General features: G+C 34.7%; 1 protein-coding gene across 1 annotated transcript in view; it reads right to left on the minus strand.

The window, feature by feature from the left end:
- LOC123673336 (sensory neuron membrane protein 2-like) overlaps nucleotides 1-170 on the minus strand; it is a 57245-nt gene extending 57075 nt beyond the window's left edge. The window contains exon 1 of the mRNA XM_045607821.1: nucleotides 23-170. Coding sequence (XP_045463777.1) covers nucleotides 23-148 — 126 coding nt within the window. The 5' untranslated portion in view covers nucleotides 149-170. The remainder of the gene's footprint in view (nucleotides 1-22) is intronic.
- Between the last annotated feature and the right edge of the window lie 21961 nt (nucleotides 171-22131).

The following is a 22131-nucleotide window of genomic DNA, read 5'->3' on the forward strand; positions in this document are numbered from 1 at the left end:
AATAGAATATAACTTTACGTACCTCCCAAACTTTTTTCTCCACCACTTTTGGCAGGACTTTGAAACCAAGTATAATTCCCAAAATAATCAATAATACGCCACTAAAAGTGATATACAACATTTTCTTTTTCGGTATGATCAACTTCATGATTTAATTATAGCATACACTCGAAAAGTCGGGAATTCTCGATTGGACTAGTTGTTCAATTTATGTTCAGAAATTAGATCAGTCATCAAAAACACATCATCATTATACACTGATGAGGTTCGGCTATCAAATAGAATGATCTTCCTCATATATAATATGTTGCTGTATTACATATTTGGTTCGATTCTTATCTGGAGGTACAGAATGTTTATGCAGAATCAGAAGTTAAGTTCAGAGAACAGCCATTATTTTCTTGTAGATTATTCTTATCATGATATTTTCTTACAATGTGCAATTTTGTAACTTTTGTCCCTAGAGCAAATCTCGATTGAAAAAGATTAAATTTCATTATAATGATGTCACCATCGTCGAAATTCGCAGGTATTCATTAAACCTCAATAATAGAATACTGAATCCAGTGTGAACTCGAAATATTTCATAATAGAAAATTGAATAAAATTTTTGACATAAAATGTTATATACTATTGATCTGATTTGGATTTTATGTTGTTTATTGTTGCTGATAAGAAATCGTCATTATTCTTTGTCTCGATGATTGTTTCAAGAATGTTTGAAATATCGAACCGAGGGAATACCACCTATTGTGCAACAATGACAATATTTCGTATTAGATTTCACACGTAATCATTCATCCCAGCTTTCCACATCTGCATAGATCAATTATCATAAGTTATTGCACAAGTACATCAAAATTACCGATAATTTTGCATGACAGCGTGTTATAATAAGAACTGCACGAGTGTAATTCGGGGGAATATTTCCCAAATAAACTGTTGCATTACTTGTCAAACTGATATAGAATGGAATTGCTATAAATTCGAACTGTGTAAGATGCATATAAACTATGCATCTATGAGCAGAACAATTATCGCAGTGCTGTTTCGCTTCCAACAATGCAATTATTGCTAATTTTTAATTTGGCGTGGAGAGGTAAATTTTACCCTAACTCATTCAATTATATGGACTGTAACAGATTTTCAAATGACGTGTTCTTCTTTTCAATTCACGGCGTATGCCGAATATTCAAATCAGTGGCGAGATGAGAATTCGAGCAAGATGGGAAAACAAACTGACATACATTTCGTTCGTCCGAAATACGTTCCGAATTTGACCTTCTACATTTCATCTTTATTATTTCGATCACTATATCGACTCTAGCTACTCCGATCTCATAAGAAATATATACGATAAAGCGACTTTCAACGTAAAAATAGATGGAGACATAAAGACCGAGAAGAAAAAAAGCTAGCTTGGGATCGGAAAGGACTGAAAATCGATGGGGCGTATCTCAATCATTTGAGATTTGCAGAAGACATAGTTCTGATAAGCACAGACATCCATGAATTGAAATCGATGCTACACGACCTGAATAAAAAGTCAAAGGAAGTAGGACTAAAGATGAATCTTGACAAAACGAAGATAATGAGCCATAGTCAGGAAGATATCACTATAGAAAACATAAGCATAGAGAAGGTGGAACAATATGTTCATTTGGGGCACATGATTAAAAATGGAAAAGAAAATCAGATATTGGAAATTGGGGGAAGAATACCCTTAGCATGGGCAGCCTTCGGCAAACTGAGTTCCATCTTTAAGGACAAAAAAATTCCTCTACACTTAAAACGCAAAACCTACGACAGCTGTATATTACCAGTGGCAACATATTGTCTAGAACCTATGACAATAATGAAAAAAGTGGCAGAACAACTGAAATTAACTCAAAGAGCCATAAAAAAGATTTTGCTGGGTATAAGCTTGAGGGATAAAATTCCGAACACCGAAATACGAAAAAAGACCAGAAAACTAACATCAATAGTAGAATAGCGAAACTTAAGTGGCAGTGGGGGGCACATGTTACAAGGCAGAGTGTGGAGAGATGGTCACACAAAGTGACGTTTTGGAGACCTCGAGAGGCGAAAAGAAGCATAGGATGACCGAGAAAAAGATGGATAGATGACATACTCCGTGTAGCCGGCAAGCAATGGATGAGAACAGCAAAAGACAGAGAAGCATGGAAAAAACTGGAAGAGGCCTATGTCCGACACTGGATGAAAGAGGGCTGAAGAAGAAGATTTCGATCACGGATTACGTTGGGTAAAATAAACCAGTATGTTTACTGGTCGTACATAGTTCATAGGTGATGATGAGCCGAGCCATAATAATAAATATACAGGGTGTTTCAGAACAACGTTTCAATATTCTGAAATCGCATTTGTTGGACGATTTTACGAATAAAAAAGTATGTCTTGGTTTGACTAAATGTTTCTGTTGAAATAGAAAAATGTTCGTCCCCAATATTTGTGAAGTCGAAAATGATTTGACGAAATACAAGAAGGAATTAAAATGTTCACTTTCATAGAATGAATTTTTATGTTCATCAGTGTAGCACGCGCATACTCGTAAATGATAATTTTTGAAAAAATTTATATGTTTTTCAGAATAAAAAATAATTGCATAATGCTAATATTAATTGTAAAGATATACAGGGCGAGTCAAAAGTTCACGATTGGTCAAAACTCTTGGAAATTTTTGGCTGGGAGAATGATTCGAATTTTGACGGAATCTACAGTACTCAGCGCATAATCTCAAATTATTTTTGACTCTACAGGATGGTCCGAAAGTATCGAAAAACTATACCACTCTGTGTTCAAATGAGAATGTCTAATTTTCAAATCACACCCATTATCTCTATGAAATTCTGATTTGGAAATAACTCACTCAATTATTTGTGGAACTTTTTGACGTAGGCTACTTTTTTAAAAAGATTCCATGGATATAATGGTTTAAATCAAAGATCATGTATCTTGAAAACCATTCGAGTTTATTATTTGATTTTTTTTCAATTGAATTCCCCCAAGGTTTTGAAGTCCTTTGCAAATTCACAGATCACTCTACAATTGGTCCGAAGGACACTGCAATTTTTCGAAAACGACCTTTATAAACCTATATCAATTAGTCCCTTTATTAAAATGCATGCCCTGATCTCATATTGCCTGTTCTAGTGTTGATCTGTTCTTTTTCTAGTGAGTGCCTAGTCTTTATTTTTTATGAGTACCTGTTGCGCCTTATGCCTAAAATGAATAGTTCTTTAAATGATTTGCATTTCGTGTTTTGCACGGAGACTGGCAGAATACTTTCCAAGCATAAAGTTTCAAAAGGATAATAGTAATTAACAGTACTCAATACCTACTTATAATATCAGTCAATGATAAGCCAAATCAAAGAAATCATAAAAAATATTTGTTCGTTCGCGGGATTTCGCTGTAATTTTGTCAAAATGAATGTTTCCACATGATTTGAAGATTTCTTTGATTTGGCTTATCTTTGATTGATATGTTTTATCGAACGATTCATCAGATTTTAGTGGATATAATAATATTTTCAAGATGATAGACCTACCTCCTCTAATTCTCCATTTCCTCCAATCGCAACAGACAGGGTGTTTCACGAATGATTGTACAGGCTTTCAGGGCAGATGCAAAACATTTAGGTGAGTCTGAATCAGTGCTCGAAATATGTCCTAACTTTATTAGTTTGAGAGATACAGGGTGTTTTATCAAAAACTTTCAATCGGCATAACTATTGAACGCCTGCATGCATCTCTATAAAAATTTGAGGGGAATGGGTATAGGCCAAATCCTATTATTTGCACCTAATTATTTGTCGATAGCGCAGGTCCGGACTGAGTAAATTATATTCTTTATTCAACATCTTGTGGAACACTCTTTACATCGAATTTTCGAAAAGTGAAATTCTCCTCAGAATCTACAATGAATACTTTTTCAAACGAGCTCATTTGAAATATGACACATCGCATCAATATCTTATGAGCTATTGAATATCTGGAATTTTCGATTCATAGTAAACACGGACTTGTGTTTCTCCGAATAATGTGTTTATTCATATTGAATGAATTTAATTTCTCAGTATCCTGACTTGAGGCGGAATTTCAAACATGTGGGGCGCCCCCTAAGGGGGTGAGAGCCACAGGCGTAGCCAGAAGGGGGGGGGGGGTTTGGGGGTTCAAACCGCCCCCCGAAATGTTAAAGATGTCAAAAAAACTTTTTTTTTTTTTAAATCTCGAAAATATTTTTTAATGGAATTTGTAAAAAGTGAATGAAATTATCACTCTCAGTTCAATTTATTAGTAATGTGGAATTTGAATTAAATTACCTCTACGTAATCCAGTCAATTTGTGCTCACATGTGCCCCTCAAAGGAAAGTTATGGGTTAGTTTGATTTTTTCGATCGTATGTAACAGGTGTTTTTTTCGAGGTATATAGCTTTAAGTTGGCATTACTGTTCAAGATGGCGACCGATTTAACAGCTATCGAGTGATTTATTCTCAGTTCGGTTTGGCAATCCATCATGAATAGACTGACGCCTGAAGAACGCTTGAAAATAGTGCAATTTCATTTCGAAAATAATGGTTCTGTGCGGAATATGTATCGCGCACTACTTCCATTAGCGATGAAGCGCACTTCTGGTTGAATGGCTACGTCAACAAACAAAACTGCCGCATTTGGAGTGAAGCGAATCCTCAAGTGTATGTCGAAACAGCGTTACATCCAGAAAAACTGACTGTTTGGTGCGCTTTATGGGCTGGTGGAATCATTGGTCCGTACTTCTTCAAAAACGATGATGGCCAGAACGTTACAGTCAATGGTGATCGGTATAGAGCCATGATTACTATTTTTTTCATTCCTGAATTGAACAACCATGATGTCCAGGAGCTGTGGTTCCAACAAGACGGCGCAACATGTCATACAGCTCGTGCCACAATCGATTTATTGGAAGACACGTTTGGTGACCGCCTAATTTCACGTTTTGGATCAATTGGCCCCCAAGATCTTGTGATTTAACACCGCTAGACTACTTTCTGTGGGGCTATGTAAAGTCATTGGTCTATGCGGATAATCCGAATCTGAGATTTAGCACCAAAATTCTGTGACGGAAAATTAAAAAAAAATATACAAAAAAAATTTAATCTTCTGACGTTTTCTTCCATAAAGTTTTTTGTCTGAAAAACCTGGCTCAAACGATAGTTCAAAATTGGCGTATTATATCTATCTCTGCTGAAACTCAGTTGATGGGGTAGTTTTAATTTTTTCGATTATTATCTCTGTTTCTGGGGTACAGAATTCAAAGCTGAAGTTTGCCACCAAAATTTCATCATAAAACATTGAAAAAAATGCAAAAAAGGTGATAACTATCATTTTTTACCGGTTTTTTGCATATAAACTTTCTACTCATAAATTTGAATTTGAGTACTCTGTTGTATAAATACTACGACGGTATTTTTTTCCTAAATATATTTATAGGAATCGATGTGAAGAAATAAACTAAATTTCAAAAAGTGATTTTGAAAATGCTTTTTTTCTCAAAACATACTTGAAAAATAAAACTAGTGAAAGTAGACTGAATGGGTTGGCTCTTTTAAAGTTGATATATTTAAAAAGAAAAACATGAGATTTTTTTTATAATATGTAAAACCCCCCCGAAACTGAAACCTGGCTACGCCCGTAGTGAGAGCATACCGAAAGGAAAAATTTTAGATATTTGGAAAAATTAATAACTGACCGAAATCAGACACACGCATACAAAACGAAATACTCCGACATCTCATTTACACTTTCGCAAAAAAATTCTTTTATACTCCTTCCTCCATCAATTTCGGTGTGTGATTGGTTCTCGAAAATTTCCATATTTCTTTTCGACACCTGCTAGCTCTTGTATTGAATGTTCTGTAGCTTTCATTAGCCTTTTTTTTTGGTCCACTATTTATCTTAATACATGATGCTTGAGTCGATCTGACGCTTAGTATATCCTTTATTTTAAATTTTATGTGAAAGATCACAGAAAAAATTCGTTTACTCTGAATTCAACCCGTTTCAAAATCTAAGTGGCTCATGCTAAGAATTTTGACATTTTATACCATTGTCGAGTAATTATTGAAAAAAATACGCAAGTTATAGATTGTTGTGTTTTCATAAAATTTTCATTAAGAGAATTATCGAAATTCCGTCATTTACAAATACTGAGTATACTGATATGTTGTTAGTTTATGGATTTTGTAAGTGCAATGGTCGTGAAGCTGCTAGGAAATACCAAGGCTATATCCGTATCGTCAAATGCCTAACCAAACATTCGAACATGTTAATCGCTCACTTCTTGAAACTGGACACTTTCCGTCAGTAAGTAAACGAGAAACAGCAAGTTCGATGGTACATCATGAAGAGATAATAGAAGCTGTCCAAGAGAATCCCTCAACCAGCACTCGGCGTCTTGGTTCAGTTTTAGGTTTGCCACATTTTCAGGTCTATCGGGTTCTGCACCGTGAAAAGTGACATCCATTTCATTTACAATCCTTCTAAACCTTGGAGCCAGGCGATGAACTACCGAGGATGCGCTTTTGCAGATGGGTTTTCCGGAACCTGCGAGCTATCTTCAGAACCCTTTTTACTGATGGAGCGACCTACATAAAAGATGGCATTTTGAATGTTCACAATGCCAGAGTAAATCCGATAGTTACTAGGAAACGCAATTCACAACATCGTTTATCAGTCAATATTTGGTGTGGAATTTACAAAAATCGCCTACTTAGACCACATATTCTTCCACACAGTCTGAATGGTGTGACATATCTACAATTTTAATCGAGCATTTTCCAGAGCTCTTGAATGATAGAAGCAATATTCCAAGAGGAATGTACTTCCAACATGATGAAGCTCCGGCACATTTTACCCGTGAAATTGTAGCGCATTTAAATGGACTTTATACAGATCATTGTTTTGATAGAGGGGAACCTCATGACTGACCTGCAAGATCCCCAGATCTTACATGCTTGGATCATTTTCTCTGGGGGCACTTGAAAAATTCAGTTCACTCTGAAGAAATCAGAGACAGGGATCTATTCAATCTGCATGTGAAGCAATTTTGACCAGAAATATTGAAGAAAGTTGTAGCTCATTTGATCGCAAGATCTAGAAAATGTTCGAAAGAGATTATTTTCGAAAACAAGTTATAATTTTTTCTCCTATTTATTGTCAATTTTTTTCAGTTCCTCGCATATTTTTATTATTAAGTCCATTTTATAATAGTCCAATTGAATGTTCAATGTTAATTCGAGTTTTCGGTTGAATTTAGTTTTGCAAAACATATTTGATGTTGCCCCTACCATGTATGTATGGAATAAGATGCAGCACAATACCTAAGTTATGTTACTGAGAATTCAATATGAATAGACGCATTATTCGGAGATTATCTAGTATAAATTGAAAATTCCTAATATTCAATTGTTCATGAGATGATGATGTGAAGTGTGCCATTGATCCTAATAGGCTTGTTTGAGAAAGTATTCATTGCAGATTCTGAGGAGAATTTCGATTTTGGAAAATTGGATGTACAGGGTGTTATACAAGATGTGTGATAAAGAATGTAATTTTCTCAGTCCGGACCTGCGCTATCGATAAGTTCTGCGCAAGATGGCGGCAAGTGAAGGTGAAGAGAGCGATAGCTTAGCGAAAAAAATCGAATATTAGTGAAATTAATTCGAATTTATGCAGTCACTGTAATAGAAAAGTGGTTGGTGCTATGAAGTGTACCAAATGCAGCGCAGTTTTACATCCTTCCTGTTGGAACACTTCAAACTCTAAGAAAACTTCTTCATGTTACCATGTAAGTGTTCAAATTCCCGATGAAATATCAAGTGGATCAATACAATTGAATAAACTTGAAGATGACCCAGTGAAACAATATCTAAGTATTCAGGTGAAATTACTGAGTGAATTGCTCGATGAAGTACGAAGCAAAAATTTGGTTGTATTGGAAAATAGCGAATTGTTTTCTGATAAGATGAAAAATCTTGAGAGTGAAATTACCAGGTTAAAAAAAGGTAAACAAGGTTCTTCTTGTCACTCTTGTCAGCCAAGTCTATCGATCAAGGTAACTGAAAACAAATTACCTACAGAAATGTTACCTACTCCGTGTGATGATGAAGTACTGTCGGGGAAACGTAAAATTTCACGACAGACGTCGACATCGAGTAGTTCTGAAAATGCGAACATGCGCCGTCAACAACTGTTGAATGTTCCAACTCCAGAGCAAGCCGATATAAACAAAGATAATGGTACTAATGACAATAATACACAAGAAAAGAATGCAAATGATAATTCATGGACCACTGTTGTAAAGAAAAGGAACAATGATAAATTTAATTTGGTGAAGACTACTAAGAGACCACAATCAATCTCGAAAAATATTTCTGAGAAAAAGTCTAGAACAACAACCTTTTGTACGGGGGATGTTGATCCATCTTCCAAAATTAAAGGAGCAGTTAGAAAAAAGTGGATATACCTAGGCAGGATAAAAGGAGATGACGTTCATGCTGAAGACATAAAACAGTATACAGGGTGTTTCCTAAACATGCGGCAAAAATTCAGGGGGTTGTTCCTTGGACTATTTTAAGCATGTTTTGTCTTTGGATGATTTTTGAGAAACCTCTTTGTTTCGAAGATACAGGGTATTGGGGTAGCGTCACAACGTTACCTTGAGATTCAAAGTAAAGGATTTGTTAAGGACTCAAGGGTTATGACTGAAAGGCAGATCATGTGTAAATGCACTTTATTTCTAAAACTAACAACTATTTATAATATAATTCTAGTGACGTCAAGACCAAGCGTAAATATGATGACAATATATTTATTGATACAATACGAATTCCACAGTTCACCGGAAATATGAAAGTAACTAGGTATTTCTCTGGTCAACGTACTTCGAACGGAAATGAAAATGCTGATTTTGTAGACAAATTGAAGACACACATCCTTCAATCTACGTTTGATTGAGAAATATGAAATACCTTCTGAAATTAATTTGTATGAATATTATTGGAGAATTATGATATGAATAGGATTTTCTGTACGTTTCGTACACAGGGCGAACAACATTTGTCATATTTTTAAAATTAATAATAGTTTAAATAAAAATGCGTACCGCACTGTGTTTACTAAGTAGGTACAATTTATTTTTAAATTTGTTTAACAACATTCCAATTACTAAAAACGGCCAGTTTTTTGACTAAAATTGATAAGTCCAGTAAAAAATGTGGAAGACTTGCGAAATCGGATCATTGCTGGGTGTAACTTAATAAGAAATGATCCTGGTGTTTTTGAAAGGGTTCGGCAGTCAATGAGGAGAAGATTGGATGCTTGTATGCTGGCTAGAGGTGGTCATTTTCAACAGTTTTTGTAGGTTGAGTTAAATTTTCATGTAATTTTTCATAATAAAATGTTATTATCTGAAATTTTGTTTCCCCTATATCTTCGAAACAAATAGGTTTTTCAAAAATCATCAAAGAACAAAATATTCTTAGAATAGTCCAAGGAACAACCCCCTGAATTTTTGCCGCATGTTTAGGAAACACCCTGTATATCAAAGTTACCAAATCATCATACGATAGAAGTGAAAAAACTTCCAACAAGAGGAACAAATTCCGCTTTCAGTATCGGGATTCCAGACGATGTCCTTCTCGAAAAATTACAGAACCCAACTTTCTGGCCGGCAGATGTTACGTTGAGAGAATTCAACTTTTCAAATTTTTTTCGTACACAACGAATTCAACAATAAAAATTTCTACAAGAAATGCAAACATCTATGTATATTACATCAAAATATACAATCAATTTGTAATTCTTTTCTGCGATTACAGCAAGCCCTCCTGGATCATGAAGTAGATATATTGTGTCTGACTGAGCACTGGAGGTCAGAAGAGGAGATAGGAATCTATACTCCAGAAGATTTTTTTCTTGCTTCTTCCTACTGCAGAGATAAGGGTCATCATGGTGGATGTGCAATCTTTATCAAGCAAGGGATTGAGTGTCTGGAAAGACCGGATATCAAGTCACTTAGTGTACCAGGTGTAATCGAGTGTTGTGCCTGCCAAATTGAAATACAGTATAAGAAGTATCTAATAGTGTGTGTTTACCGCCCCAACTCGCGGCCTTTGGCTGATGTATTTCTCTTTTTCGAAAAATTCTCTCTTGTACTTGATCAATGTTTTTTACAGGGTGTAGATTTGGTAATTTCAGGTGATTTTAATATTGACATCCTATCTCACTCAAAGGATGCGAAAATGTTTCTATCAATTATTGAAACTTATAACCTGGAATTGAAAATCAAGGAACCAACTAGAATAACCACAAACTCAGCTACTTGTTTGGACAATATTATTTCAAGTATAGAAGGTAAGGTAACCATAGTTGATGAACACCTGTCTGATCATTCAGGACAAAAATTCGTCTTTCAAGCTGATGTGAAGCGTAATGAATCTAGATTAATTAGAAATGTTAGAATATATAACGAAAGTTATCATCAACTATTCGAAAATCTGCTCGATAATGTTGATTGGTCTGTTATTTTTGATATTCCTGAGAATAGAGTTAATGATATGTGGGCGTTTTTTTCTAAGAATATTGACTTATGTTTCAATTCGGCTTTTCCAATTCAAAATTTAGATGTAGCTAAAAAACGTAAAATTAATTCATCCCCTGAAATCGAAAATTTAAAAAAAAATATTAAATTCATTATTTGTTGTCTCTAGATGTAGACCTGAATTCTGTAAAATTTATAATGATGTTAAACGACGTTATGATTCTGCCATAATTTCGGGTAAACAAGCTTTTTATAGAACGATCATAGATAAGGCGGAAAATAAATCGGCAGTTACTTGGAGAATAATTGGTCAATTATCAGGAAATAACATGAATACCAGAAGAAAACTGCCTACAAAATTCGGGGACGAGTCTGGCCAATATGAAATGTGCAAATTGGCAGATGATTTCAATTGTTTTTTCGCAAATATTGCAACAGGAAACCTTGCAAAATCTAGTATTACTAGGCAGGAAAATTTGAAAATTTCCACTAAATCTTTCTAGGTACTTGTTTGAGGTTTCGGAAGCGGAGATTGTCTCGGTTGTTGGTAGATTGAAAAACAAGAATTCATGCGGACACGACGACATTCCCATCAAAGTTATTAAAAAGCATATAACGAAAATAGTCCATCCAATCTGTTTTATTATCAATAGTGCTTTTAAAACTGGAATTTTTCCGGACATGTTGAAACTTGCCATAGTAAAGCCATGTTTTAAAAAGGGAGATATTGACGATTTTTCAAGGTATAGACCAATTAGTTTAATAACAGCTTTCGCTAAGATATTCGAAAAAATCTTAGCGAATCGTCTAATAAAGTTTTTCACCAAGTTTAAGATACTTTCGTGCAGACAACACGGTTTCATTCTCGGTCGTAGCACTGAAACAGCAGTATTTGAGTTATTACAGATGATCATTGATTCAATCGAAAATGATAAGATACCCGCTGGGCTTTTTGTAGATCTTTCTAAAGCTTTCGATAGAGTAGACCATAAAACTTTATTATTGAAACTGAATAAATGTGGAATTAGGGGAACAACACTGGATTTATTGAAAAGCTTCTTATCTGATAGAAAGCAATGAGTGATATTGGATGGGGTAAATTCAAAGTTTCTATCCTCAGAATGCAAAATCACTTCAGGAGTACCTCAAGGAACTATACTAGGGCCAATTTTGTTTCTAGTTCATATTAATGACTTGCCGGATATTTTTCAGCAATTGGGGGAACATGTCGAGAATGACGGATTAGCTGGGGGTGTAATAGAATCCTACATATACGCAGATGATACTAACGTCATAGTAAGTGGAAATGACGTAGTGAGTGTATCTAACAAAATCACGAAGACCATGAGTAGGATAGAGAACTGGTGCTCTGACAATAATCTTGTGCTCAATACATCGAAAACTAATATCGTGTTTTTCAACAACATACGATCGAACATAGTTTGTCCGAATCATATATTTCACCACGATCAGACTATACAAGTAAGCCCACAAACAAGAGTACTGGGCATTATGATTGATAAAAACCTCAATTGGGGTCCACACTGTGATGCCCTTATAAAATAACTAAATATCGCGATTTACTCTCTTAAAGTCCTGAAATATCAAATTGACACTACGACATTAAAAACCTTATATTATTCGAATTTCCAATCACTGATGTCCTACGGAATTATATTCTGTGGTGGTAGCTCACAAGCAGAAGGTATATTTATTGTTCAGAAGTTAGCATTGAGAACTATGTTTGGAATGAAATTCAGGTCTACATGCAGGGACATATTTAGGAGCAATAACATAATGACACTCCCAGGACTTTATATATTCAGAGTTTTGTTATTCTTCATCAAAAATAATAATTACTGGGATGCATACAGGAATTGCAATAATACTAGAAGAATGTTCTCATATTTTTTTCCTGTGCATAAATACTCACTTACTGAACGCAGTGCAATGTATATGGGAATAAAATTATTTAGTTATCTTATTCTATGTATTTTCTATGTATTTTCTCCAGAAACAACAATTGATGATATCACAAATTATCTACAGGGCGATTTTCCTGAGGTGAAGTGCGGGAAACTGTCATCTAAATATCCGTATCACTACAGTTCATTCAAAATAATTATTGATTTAGTTAACCTAGAAAAAGCTAAGGATCCTAGCATTTGGCCAAGGGGAATATATGTGTCGAGGTTTTTTCAGAAACGCCAGAGACTCGACAACGTAAAGACTTAGCCCAAACAAAAAGGAGTGAAGTGTTAAGTGTCGTGCATTTTAACGCTCAAGGTGTTCGAAACAAATCGAACCATATAGAATCGGTTATACTGAATAATTGTGACATTTTGTGTGTGAGTGAGCACTGGCTTAATGAGATGGAGTCATCTGTTTACAAACTGGAAGACTGGAACACAGTGGCTTATTTTTCCAGAAAGAATTTCAAATATGGCGGCGTCATATTGTTGTGTAGGAATATTTTATATAAAAATTGTATTCCTATACAGAATTTAGTTTGTGTAGAAAAGGATATAGAAATAACTGCTTGTTGTTTTCCGGTGATTGATGTGAGGGTGGCTGTCATTTATCGTTCTCCATCAGGAAATATATCTGTTTTTCTTGACCAACTTGAGAAAAATTTAAATGTTCTTACCAACTTAGGAAAAAAATGTATTATAACCGGGGATTTCAATGTAAACTTCGATGATCCGAAAGAGTCGGAGGCTCTTTTGTGTTTATTTGCCAGTTTTGGTTTCGAACGAACGATATTTAAACCAACAAGGTTGAAAAGAAATACTGATAATATATTCAAAAACTTCAATTTTGGAAACTTTGAGGCAGATACAGTGGACATTGACTTTTCGGATCATAGAGGTCAACGAATAAAAGTAGAGTTTCCAAATTCAGACCAAAGTACCCTATCGAGGATCAGTAGACCTCTTACACATATTGGATTCTGTAGAATGCATAATATATTATCTGATATGAGTTGGGATTTTGTAAATCATATAAACGACTCAAATGAATGTTTTCATATGTTCCACCAATGCTTCGTTAATGTGTTCAATGCTTCATTTCCTGAGAAAACAATGAAACATTGTGTAAGGGGTGAGTTAGGCATCAATTGGTTTACGAATGATCTTAAGAAAATGAGGGGCCACCTGCAATTTCTTCAAGAATTATACCGAGATTTTAGATTAAATGAAATAAAAAATTTAAGGAATGAATTCAAAAAACAATATCATATTGCTTTGGTATCTGCGAAAAAGAGAGCTGCAGAAAATTACATCAAAAATTCCAATAATAAAATTAGAGCTAGCTGGAAGCTCATCAATAATTACAGAAAAACAAAATTATCAACTACGTCCTCTATTTCACCTAATGACTTTAACATTTACTTTTCCAGTATAGATTCGAAAATTGTGAAAGATATTCCAAATTTTGCTGACGTTGATCCTGAATATAAAAAATTCGGTAGCACGTTCGAGTTTGAGGAGGTCACTTACACGGGAATCAGGGATATTGTCAGATCTCTTAAAAATTCAAAATCCAGAGATATTTACGGACTTTCTGTTCAGATATTGAAGCGTAATATTAACACGTTATGTATACCTCTCACAAAAATGTTGAACAAATGTATCAAAGCTGGAATGTTTCCTTCAGACTTGAAGGTGGCAAAAGTATTGCCCCTTTTCAAGGATGGTGATAGGAATAATGTTTCAAGTTTTAGGCCAATCTCAGTTTTACCGATTTTTTCTAAGGTATTTGAGAAAGTTTTGAACATACAAATAGTGAATTACTTTGAACGAAATAAATTATTTAGCGATCATCAATTTGGCTATAGGAAGGATAGAAGCACTGGTTCGGCTATTTTGAGACTTGTTACTCATATAATGCAGGGGTTTGAAGAGGGTGATTATACTGTAATATCATTTTTAGATTTGAGCAAGGCCTTCGACTGCGTCTCGCCGCGAATTCTTCTGGCCAAACTCAGAAACTATGGATTTTCAGATAACAGCATCAAACTACTCCAATCGTATCTTTCTGATAGGTGTCAAAAGGTCGTTAAAGATGATAAGGAATCGCATATAGAAAATATAAAACTGGGCGTACCTCAAGGTTCTATTCTTGGACCGATCTTATTTTTGATATATATAAATGACTTTCCAACTAGTCTTCCAGACACAATTGAGTCTATTCTATTTGCGGATGATGCTTCACTTCTTTTAAGGGGTAGCGATTTTGATCAGGTTATGGAGGGTTCGCGCGATGCGCAGTCGACGGCGAAGGATTGGTTCGGTAAGAACGGTCTAATGCTTAATCAGAACAAAACAAATGTTTTAGTGTGTACCTTGAAACCACTGGACGCTGAATTGAAACATAGTTTTAAGTTTTTGGGCTTATATTTGGATCATAAACTTACTTGGGATGTTCACTGTGAAGAACTTTCTAAGAGGTTGAGCAAGAATATTTTTGTAATTCGTACACTGTCCTTTAAGGTTTCAGTAGAGACATTGCTGACGTCCTACCATGCTCTATGCCACTCTCTAATAAAGTATGGAATTTTAGTGTGGGGTCACACTCCACACGCCGCTAAGATTTTCTCACTTCAGAGAAAAGTAGTCAGAATCTTAGACAATCTGGATTACAGAGCAGATTGCAGAAACTCTTTCCAAAAGTTTGGAATTCTTACTCTACCGAGTATTTTCATTTTTGAATGCTTGAAGTTCATGCATGACAAGCACTCACGTGCCCTAAATGCAGATATTCACCATCACTAGACAAGAGCAAGGCTGGATGTCAGAAATGACTTCTGTAGGTTATCTAAGACTCAAAATGGTCCAAATTTTTGGGCTTATAAATTATATAATAGGATTCCTCATTCAATTAGGAACATGAAGAATCAATTCAACAGTGTTGTTAAAAAATATCTTTTTGAAAATGCCTTCTATTCTATAGAAGAATTTCTTGTAAAGAAAATTATGTAAATTCCGAATTTTTGTGACGAATGTAAGTCGAAAGATAATAGCATGAATGAAAATTATTATTATTATTATTATTATTATCATTATTATGAATTCAAGGTATTCTGTGATACATACATGATACATACATAATGATTTTAGGCAATAATGTGCCAATATGACTTGTTTCCATTCTATTGTCTGTATGCTAATAATTCTGGAAATAAACAATACTATTACTATTATTATTATTACTAAGTCATTAGGTGCAAATATTAGGCATTGTCCTATACTCATGCACAAAAATTTTCATGGAGATCCATCTAGGCGTTCAAAAGTTATGCTGATTGAAATTTTTTTATAAAATACATAAAACAGCCTGTATCTCATAAACGAATATAGTTAGGATATATTTCGAACACTGATTTAAACTCACCAAAATGTCCTGCATCTGCCCTGAAAGCCTGTAATATCATTCGTGAAACACCCTGAATAATAATTAATATAGGAGGTGGTAATTATCGAAGTTAAGCTATATTCTGCGGAAACTTGATATCTACTGATTTTGTCAAATAAAACAATTTTAGACTGGAATCTACAAGAAACGTCAAATGCACAGCTGCTTGATCTAAAAATTATGGGTTTCTATAACTATGATTTAAAATCTGTGTCGTTATGAAAAATCTGTATCATAATGCATATCATTATGAACCGGATTATGGACATATAATTGTATTGTTATAGTATGATCAAAGAAAAAGTATTATGAATCAGTGACGGCTCGTCAGGGTCGGCAGGGTCGGCCGGGCCGACCCAAAAATTATCGGGAAATAGAAAATAATTCTAGATATTCAATTCATTCAAACTAAATCGGAGTTATCGATTTCGATATCCAAATTCCCTCGATAATGAATATTTCCACTCAGAACAGGAAAATATAACTTATACCGGCCAATATTTTCTTTCGGACCCACCTAATATTCGATTTCCAAAGCATCCAGCGTTGTTATTCCCTTTCATGAATTGTAACAAACCACAATCGTGAATGGTTACTTTTCGTAACATCACCCCAAACAAGTTATTCCAGAATTGTACGTAACACCGTAACATTAGGTCTGAAATGTAACACAAATGTTACAATTATACAATTGCAACTCCTGGAATGTCACTGAATGAAAGCATCTCATCACGTTAGGTCGGCCAAGAGCCGATGGTGGAACCAGCGCTACCGAGAGCGCTACGTAAAGGATAAGATACTACGACATACGCCCAGAATACGACCACTCAGTAGAACGGCACAACAACTCGATGTTAGGTCGCTTCCCAATACACAGGGACGGCTGGCCGGTTATCGTATTGCAGAGCGTCAAGCAGCAACTTTTCAGTTTATTTCAAATATTTGATAATTAAATGAATGGTTAATTATGGGACATTATGTCTTAATCAGAAAAGAACTTATTTATGCCGTTCGATAGTAGCTATTGATTTTCAGATCATGAAAATATAATTAATATATTCAAATGAATGGTTAATTATGGGATATTACGTCTTAATCAGAAAAGAACTTATTTATGCCTTTGGATAGTAGTTAGGTATTGATTTTCTGATCATGAAAATATAATTAATATATTCCTAACTTTGAAAACATCCTGATTTCAAAAGTTCTGTAATTCGCGCCTCGCGGTAAGATCGGCCAGCCGTATCTCAGTAGGGGGGATAATTGCATGCACATGGCTTCGCAGTTGTTTGTATTTGAAATTGAATAGAAGCAAGTGCGCGGCGCGTGTGCTCTCAGATTTGTTTTCTTTTGGCTATTTCCGTAAGTTCATAACAAAATTTTAGTTTATGTTAGTTATCGTTATCGAGTTATAGTGATGGCAAATGTAAGAGAGGTAGTATCAAGTACCGGCGACTTGGTGAGTTTTTTGCTAGAGAACAAATTTTCCAAGCTTTCGTACGACGACAAAAAATTCGTAAAAGAGTTACCTGTTCCTAGACCGTCTATGTCGAATCTGATCCAGCGCACAATGAGTCATAATCGGGCCTTTTCAAAAACAATTTATGAAAAATTTTATTGGTTTACCGGTAGCGAAACTAAAAATAAACTTTTTTGTTGGAACTGCCTGCTATTTTCGGATCAAAAAAGCCCTTCTTGTTCGACTGGGTACGATAATTTGAGAGAAATTCATCGCGCGTCGGGTAAACATGAAGTCACCAAAGAGCATATTATCCATTCTTCACTAAAATTCAAATTGTTCGGCAAACAAAATATAATCAATAGTTTAGACAGTGCTCATTGCGAATTCCTTAAAAGCTTTAACGATAAGGTTGCAGAAAATCGTAAAATGATGAAGCATTTATTGAACATCATAATTTTTTTATCAACACAAGAGCTGGTCTTTCGGGGAAACGATGAAAGTGTCGATTCCGACAATCGGGGGAATTTTAAGGAGCTCGCTGCATTCGCCGCCACTTTAAATCGAGATTTTAAAAAAATTATTGACCCTTTCCCTTCCGTGTTTTGTGGTTTGTCAAAAACCATACAAAATGATTCAATAGATTCAATAACCAAAATTTCGAGGGAGAAAATTCGCGAGGAAATAAATAATTCTGCGTGCTTTTCTTGGGAAATAGACGAAACAACGGATGATGTTTTTGTCAGATGTCAGTAATTTTCCGCTTCGTTCGAGACGGTAAAATATCCGAACGATTTTGGGGTTTTTTCGATGTTAGTAAAGGTCGAACCGCGAATGATATTTTCAATGCCTTGTTGGACAATTTTAAAGATTTCAATTTAGCGACTAAATTAATAGGTCAAACATATGACGGGGCAGCTGTGATGGCGGGGGAAATTAATGGGTTACAAGCGCGAATAAAAACAATAGCTCCTCAAGCACTATTCACGCACTGTTATGCACATAAATTGAATTTAGTGTTACAAGATTCGACCAAGAAAATCAATGAGTGTCGTGTGTTTTTTTCGAATCTTCCAGGATTTTCGTCGTTTTTCACTAAAACAGGTAAACGCACTAATATTCTAGACGAAATTTGCAAAAAAAGATTACCCTCTAGCTCGGAAACTCGTTGGAATTTCAAATCTCGCGCTGTAAAAACAATATTCGATAAGAGAGAAGAATTAATTGAAGTTTTTGATCATATCAGCGACAATTTAGATGAATGGGATGATATTACAATACGTGAAGCTACCGGTCTGAAGAAAATGTTGAATGATTTAGAATTTTTGTTCATTCTCTACTCTTTTGATTTGATTTTTACATACACAGATCCCGTTTTTTCTATAATCCAGCATAAGTTATCAGATATAACTTATTGCAACGCCAGAATCACTTCTTTATTATCGACTCTGAAAAAATTTCGCACAGAAGATGAGTATTTCATCCGCTTATATTCAGAAGTAGAAAAACTCGCAGAAGTAATGCCACCGAGTGCTAGACGTCGAAAACGTAAAATAGATTCCGAAATTCAGCTCACGGATAATTCCTCAATGAAACGGCTTTTTTGTGAAATTCTGGATTTAATTATAACTCAAATTGAAATAAGGTTTAAAGACACTTCATCACTTCATTTTTTGGAAATAAAGAATTTTAATAAATTTGATATATACGTTCGTAATTTTCTGGAAATACCTTTCAAATCTTTGATCGATAATTACAAAAACTTTTTCGATAAGGATAAACTCAAACGTGAGTTACAAATTTTGTACTCGGACAATGCTATCTTCGGCAATTCAAATACGCTGAATGGTATTACGGAATTCATTTTCTCAAATAATATTGTTTCCGATGTTCCTGAATTATATAAGTTATTTTGTATGATTTTGTCCCTGCCACCAACATCCGCGTCAGTAGAAAGAAGTTTTTCAGCGCTCAAAAGAATAAAATCTTTCAGTAGGAACACGATGTCTCAAGACCGTTTAAATAACCTGGCACTGATATCAATCGAAAGAGGTTTAGTTAAAGAACTAGCCAGAGGAAACATTTTTTCGAGAAAATAATTGATGACTTCGCGACTAAGAAAGATCGTCGAATTGATTTGATCTATAAAAATGAATAAAGGGTACGCAAGCTCATACATTTTTGACCAGAATACATGCGGTCATTTCCACAATATTTTTGTGGTCTTTATAAGATTTTTTATATTTTTATTTTATACTTTTATTTATATGTATTCATGAGAGGTTTTCTCTATGTTTATTCAAATATATATGTTATGTTGATAATTGAATATTTTATTATTTCTGTTTTTTCAAGAGTTTCTTTTTATTTCAGTTTTCATTGATTTGAGAACAACATTTTTATATTGGGTTATAATAGGGCTATTCTAGGCGAGGTTTCCCATTAAAAACAAAAAACCAACGCGTCGTCAAATAGTACCTCTTGGGTGACGTGGAAATCTATTTGTTTATATATATTTATTTATTCCCTGAAGCATAGTGTTTATTTATTTATTTTTTCTTATATTTCACACTTATTAGTGGGTTTCGTAGAGTTATCCGGACGCCAAGGCATCAAGGATAACCCTCTTTTTGGTCAATGGGGGTATACGACCTTCCGTAAGATATTCACGGTTCCCAAAATCATTTTATATATATATATATATATATAAATTATATTTATTTATTATATTAATTTATATTATATTATATATATATATATATATATATATATATATCGGGTGTCCCAAGGTGAGTGGCCTATTAGATTATTATGGAAACTATTGATGGTAAAGATTTCAAATTTTGTGGATAGATATTTGGCCATGTAAGGTACATTTTTAAAATAATTTCATATTTCCAGTGTTGCCGGATGTACGACAATTTGGCAACAACTTTGTTATTTTGAATAGGACATCCGGTATTTCTATTTTTTTTATGATACTCCATGAAATATTGAATCTATTCACTCTTACTTTTCCATCCCTATCTTCAACGGTTTTTGAGTTATTAATTATTTTTCGAAATTTAAGATCAAATTGGCGTATTACGAAAATGACTCTAGTTCACTCAATATTTGAGATTTAAGTCAGAAATTTTGCAAGTCGTTAGATATTGATCTGATCTGTGTCACTGCTTTTGAATTATGGATGTCAATAATACAGGACGGACCAAAAAAAATCATCATTTGCCAAGTTACAAAATTGTAAAAAAGTCTATTTTTTCAAATTAGACACCTAGTATATTTTTCAATTCTTGGAATCAGTACAACACACTCTACAATTTTTCTATTCACGTCCCTATACCTATCTCAACTGGATTCCGAGTTATATGCGTTATATGTGTATATCTTTCTTGAGTCATTATTTATAGAAAAACCTCGGAACAAAACACCTGTTAGGCAATAATTGTTTATTTTGACATTTATGGATTGAACTGATTCATTGATATATCGATCTATGAACGACAAAGAGAAAATAACAATACAAAAGAAATTAACACTTATTGAATCAATGTGAAATCTAATAAACGCATATAACTCGGAATCCAGTTGAGATAGGTATAGGGACGTGAATAGAAAAATTGTAGAGTGTGTTGTACTGATTCCAAAAATTGAAAAATATACTAGGTGTCTAATTTGAAAATGTGGGTCGGCCACACCACACGTATATATATATACATATATATATATATATATATATATATATATAGATTGTTGATCATTTCAAATTGCCTAGATACCCAAATCACCCCTACTTACTTCATTCGGCAAATAATTCTCTTACTGTATATATATATATATATATTTATTTATTTTTTTTTTTTTTTTTTTTTTTTTGTCACTGTTGTAGGGTAAGGCTTCGAGGTTGCCGGTTCCTCACAGAACAAGGCAACACTCAATTGCTAGTGAGGAAACTCCTCACAATTCTCGTGGTCCACAAGATCACCTCCTTCTGCGCCTTCTCTATTAGGTCCTCGTGAAGTCCAAGTTTGGCTGTGTTCCCAGTTAGATGCATCTCAACCAGCCCATTCGACTATGATGACTAGAGGAAGTATCGTTATGTGGGTAAGTCTATACAGTTCTTTTAATTCAAATGCCAGATCGTGATATTTAATTATCTTTTCAGTGTACGCTTTTTCAGTGTTGTCGTCGGCCGGTACGGTGATGTCAACTATAGTGGCTCGGTTTTCCATCTTTTCAAGGATGACAATATCAGGCCGGTTGTGCGCGATTGGCCTATCAGTTATCAGTGGATGGTCCCAATACACCTTCACAGCATCATTTTCCTGAACTTGTTTTGGTAAGTATTCATGTATTTTTCTTTCTGTTTTTAATAATCCATATTTCAGGGCGATGGCTTGGTGGAATACTTTTGCCATGGCATTGTGCCGATCAGTGTATTCCCTGGGAGCGAGCGCGGGGCAAGATGATGTGACATGCTGAATTGTTTCTGGTGCCTGAGAGCATTTACGGCATTTATCACTAGGAAGATTTCTGCCCGTTATGTTTTTCTGATACGCTCTTGTAGGGACCACCTGATCCTGGATCGCTGCCAGTCTACCTTCCGTTTCTGGAAAAAGGTATCCAGCTTTGAGGTATGAGAGCGATCTTTCTGTAT

Source organism: Harmonia axyridis, chromosome 2 (genome assembly GCF_914767665.1).
Source record: "Harmonia axyridis chromosome 2, icHarAxyr1.1, whole genome shotgun sequence".
NCBI classification, from domain to species: Eukaryota; Metazoa; Arthropoda; class Insecta; order Coleoptera; family Coccinellidae; genus Harmonia; species Harmonia axyridis.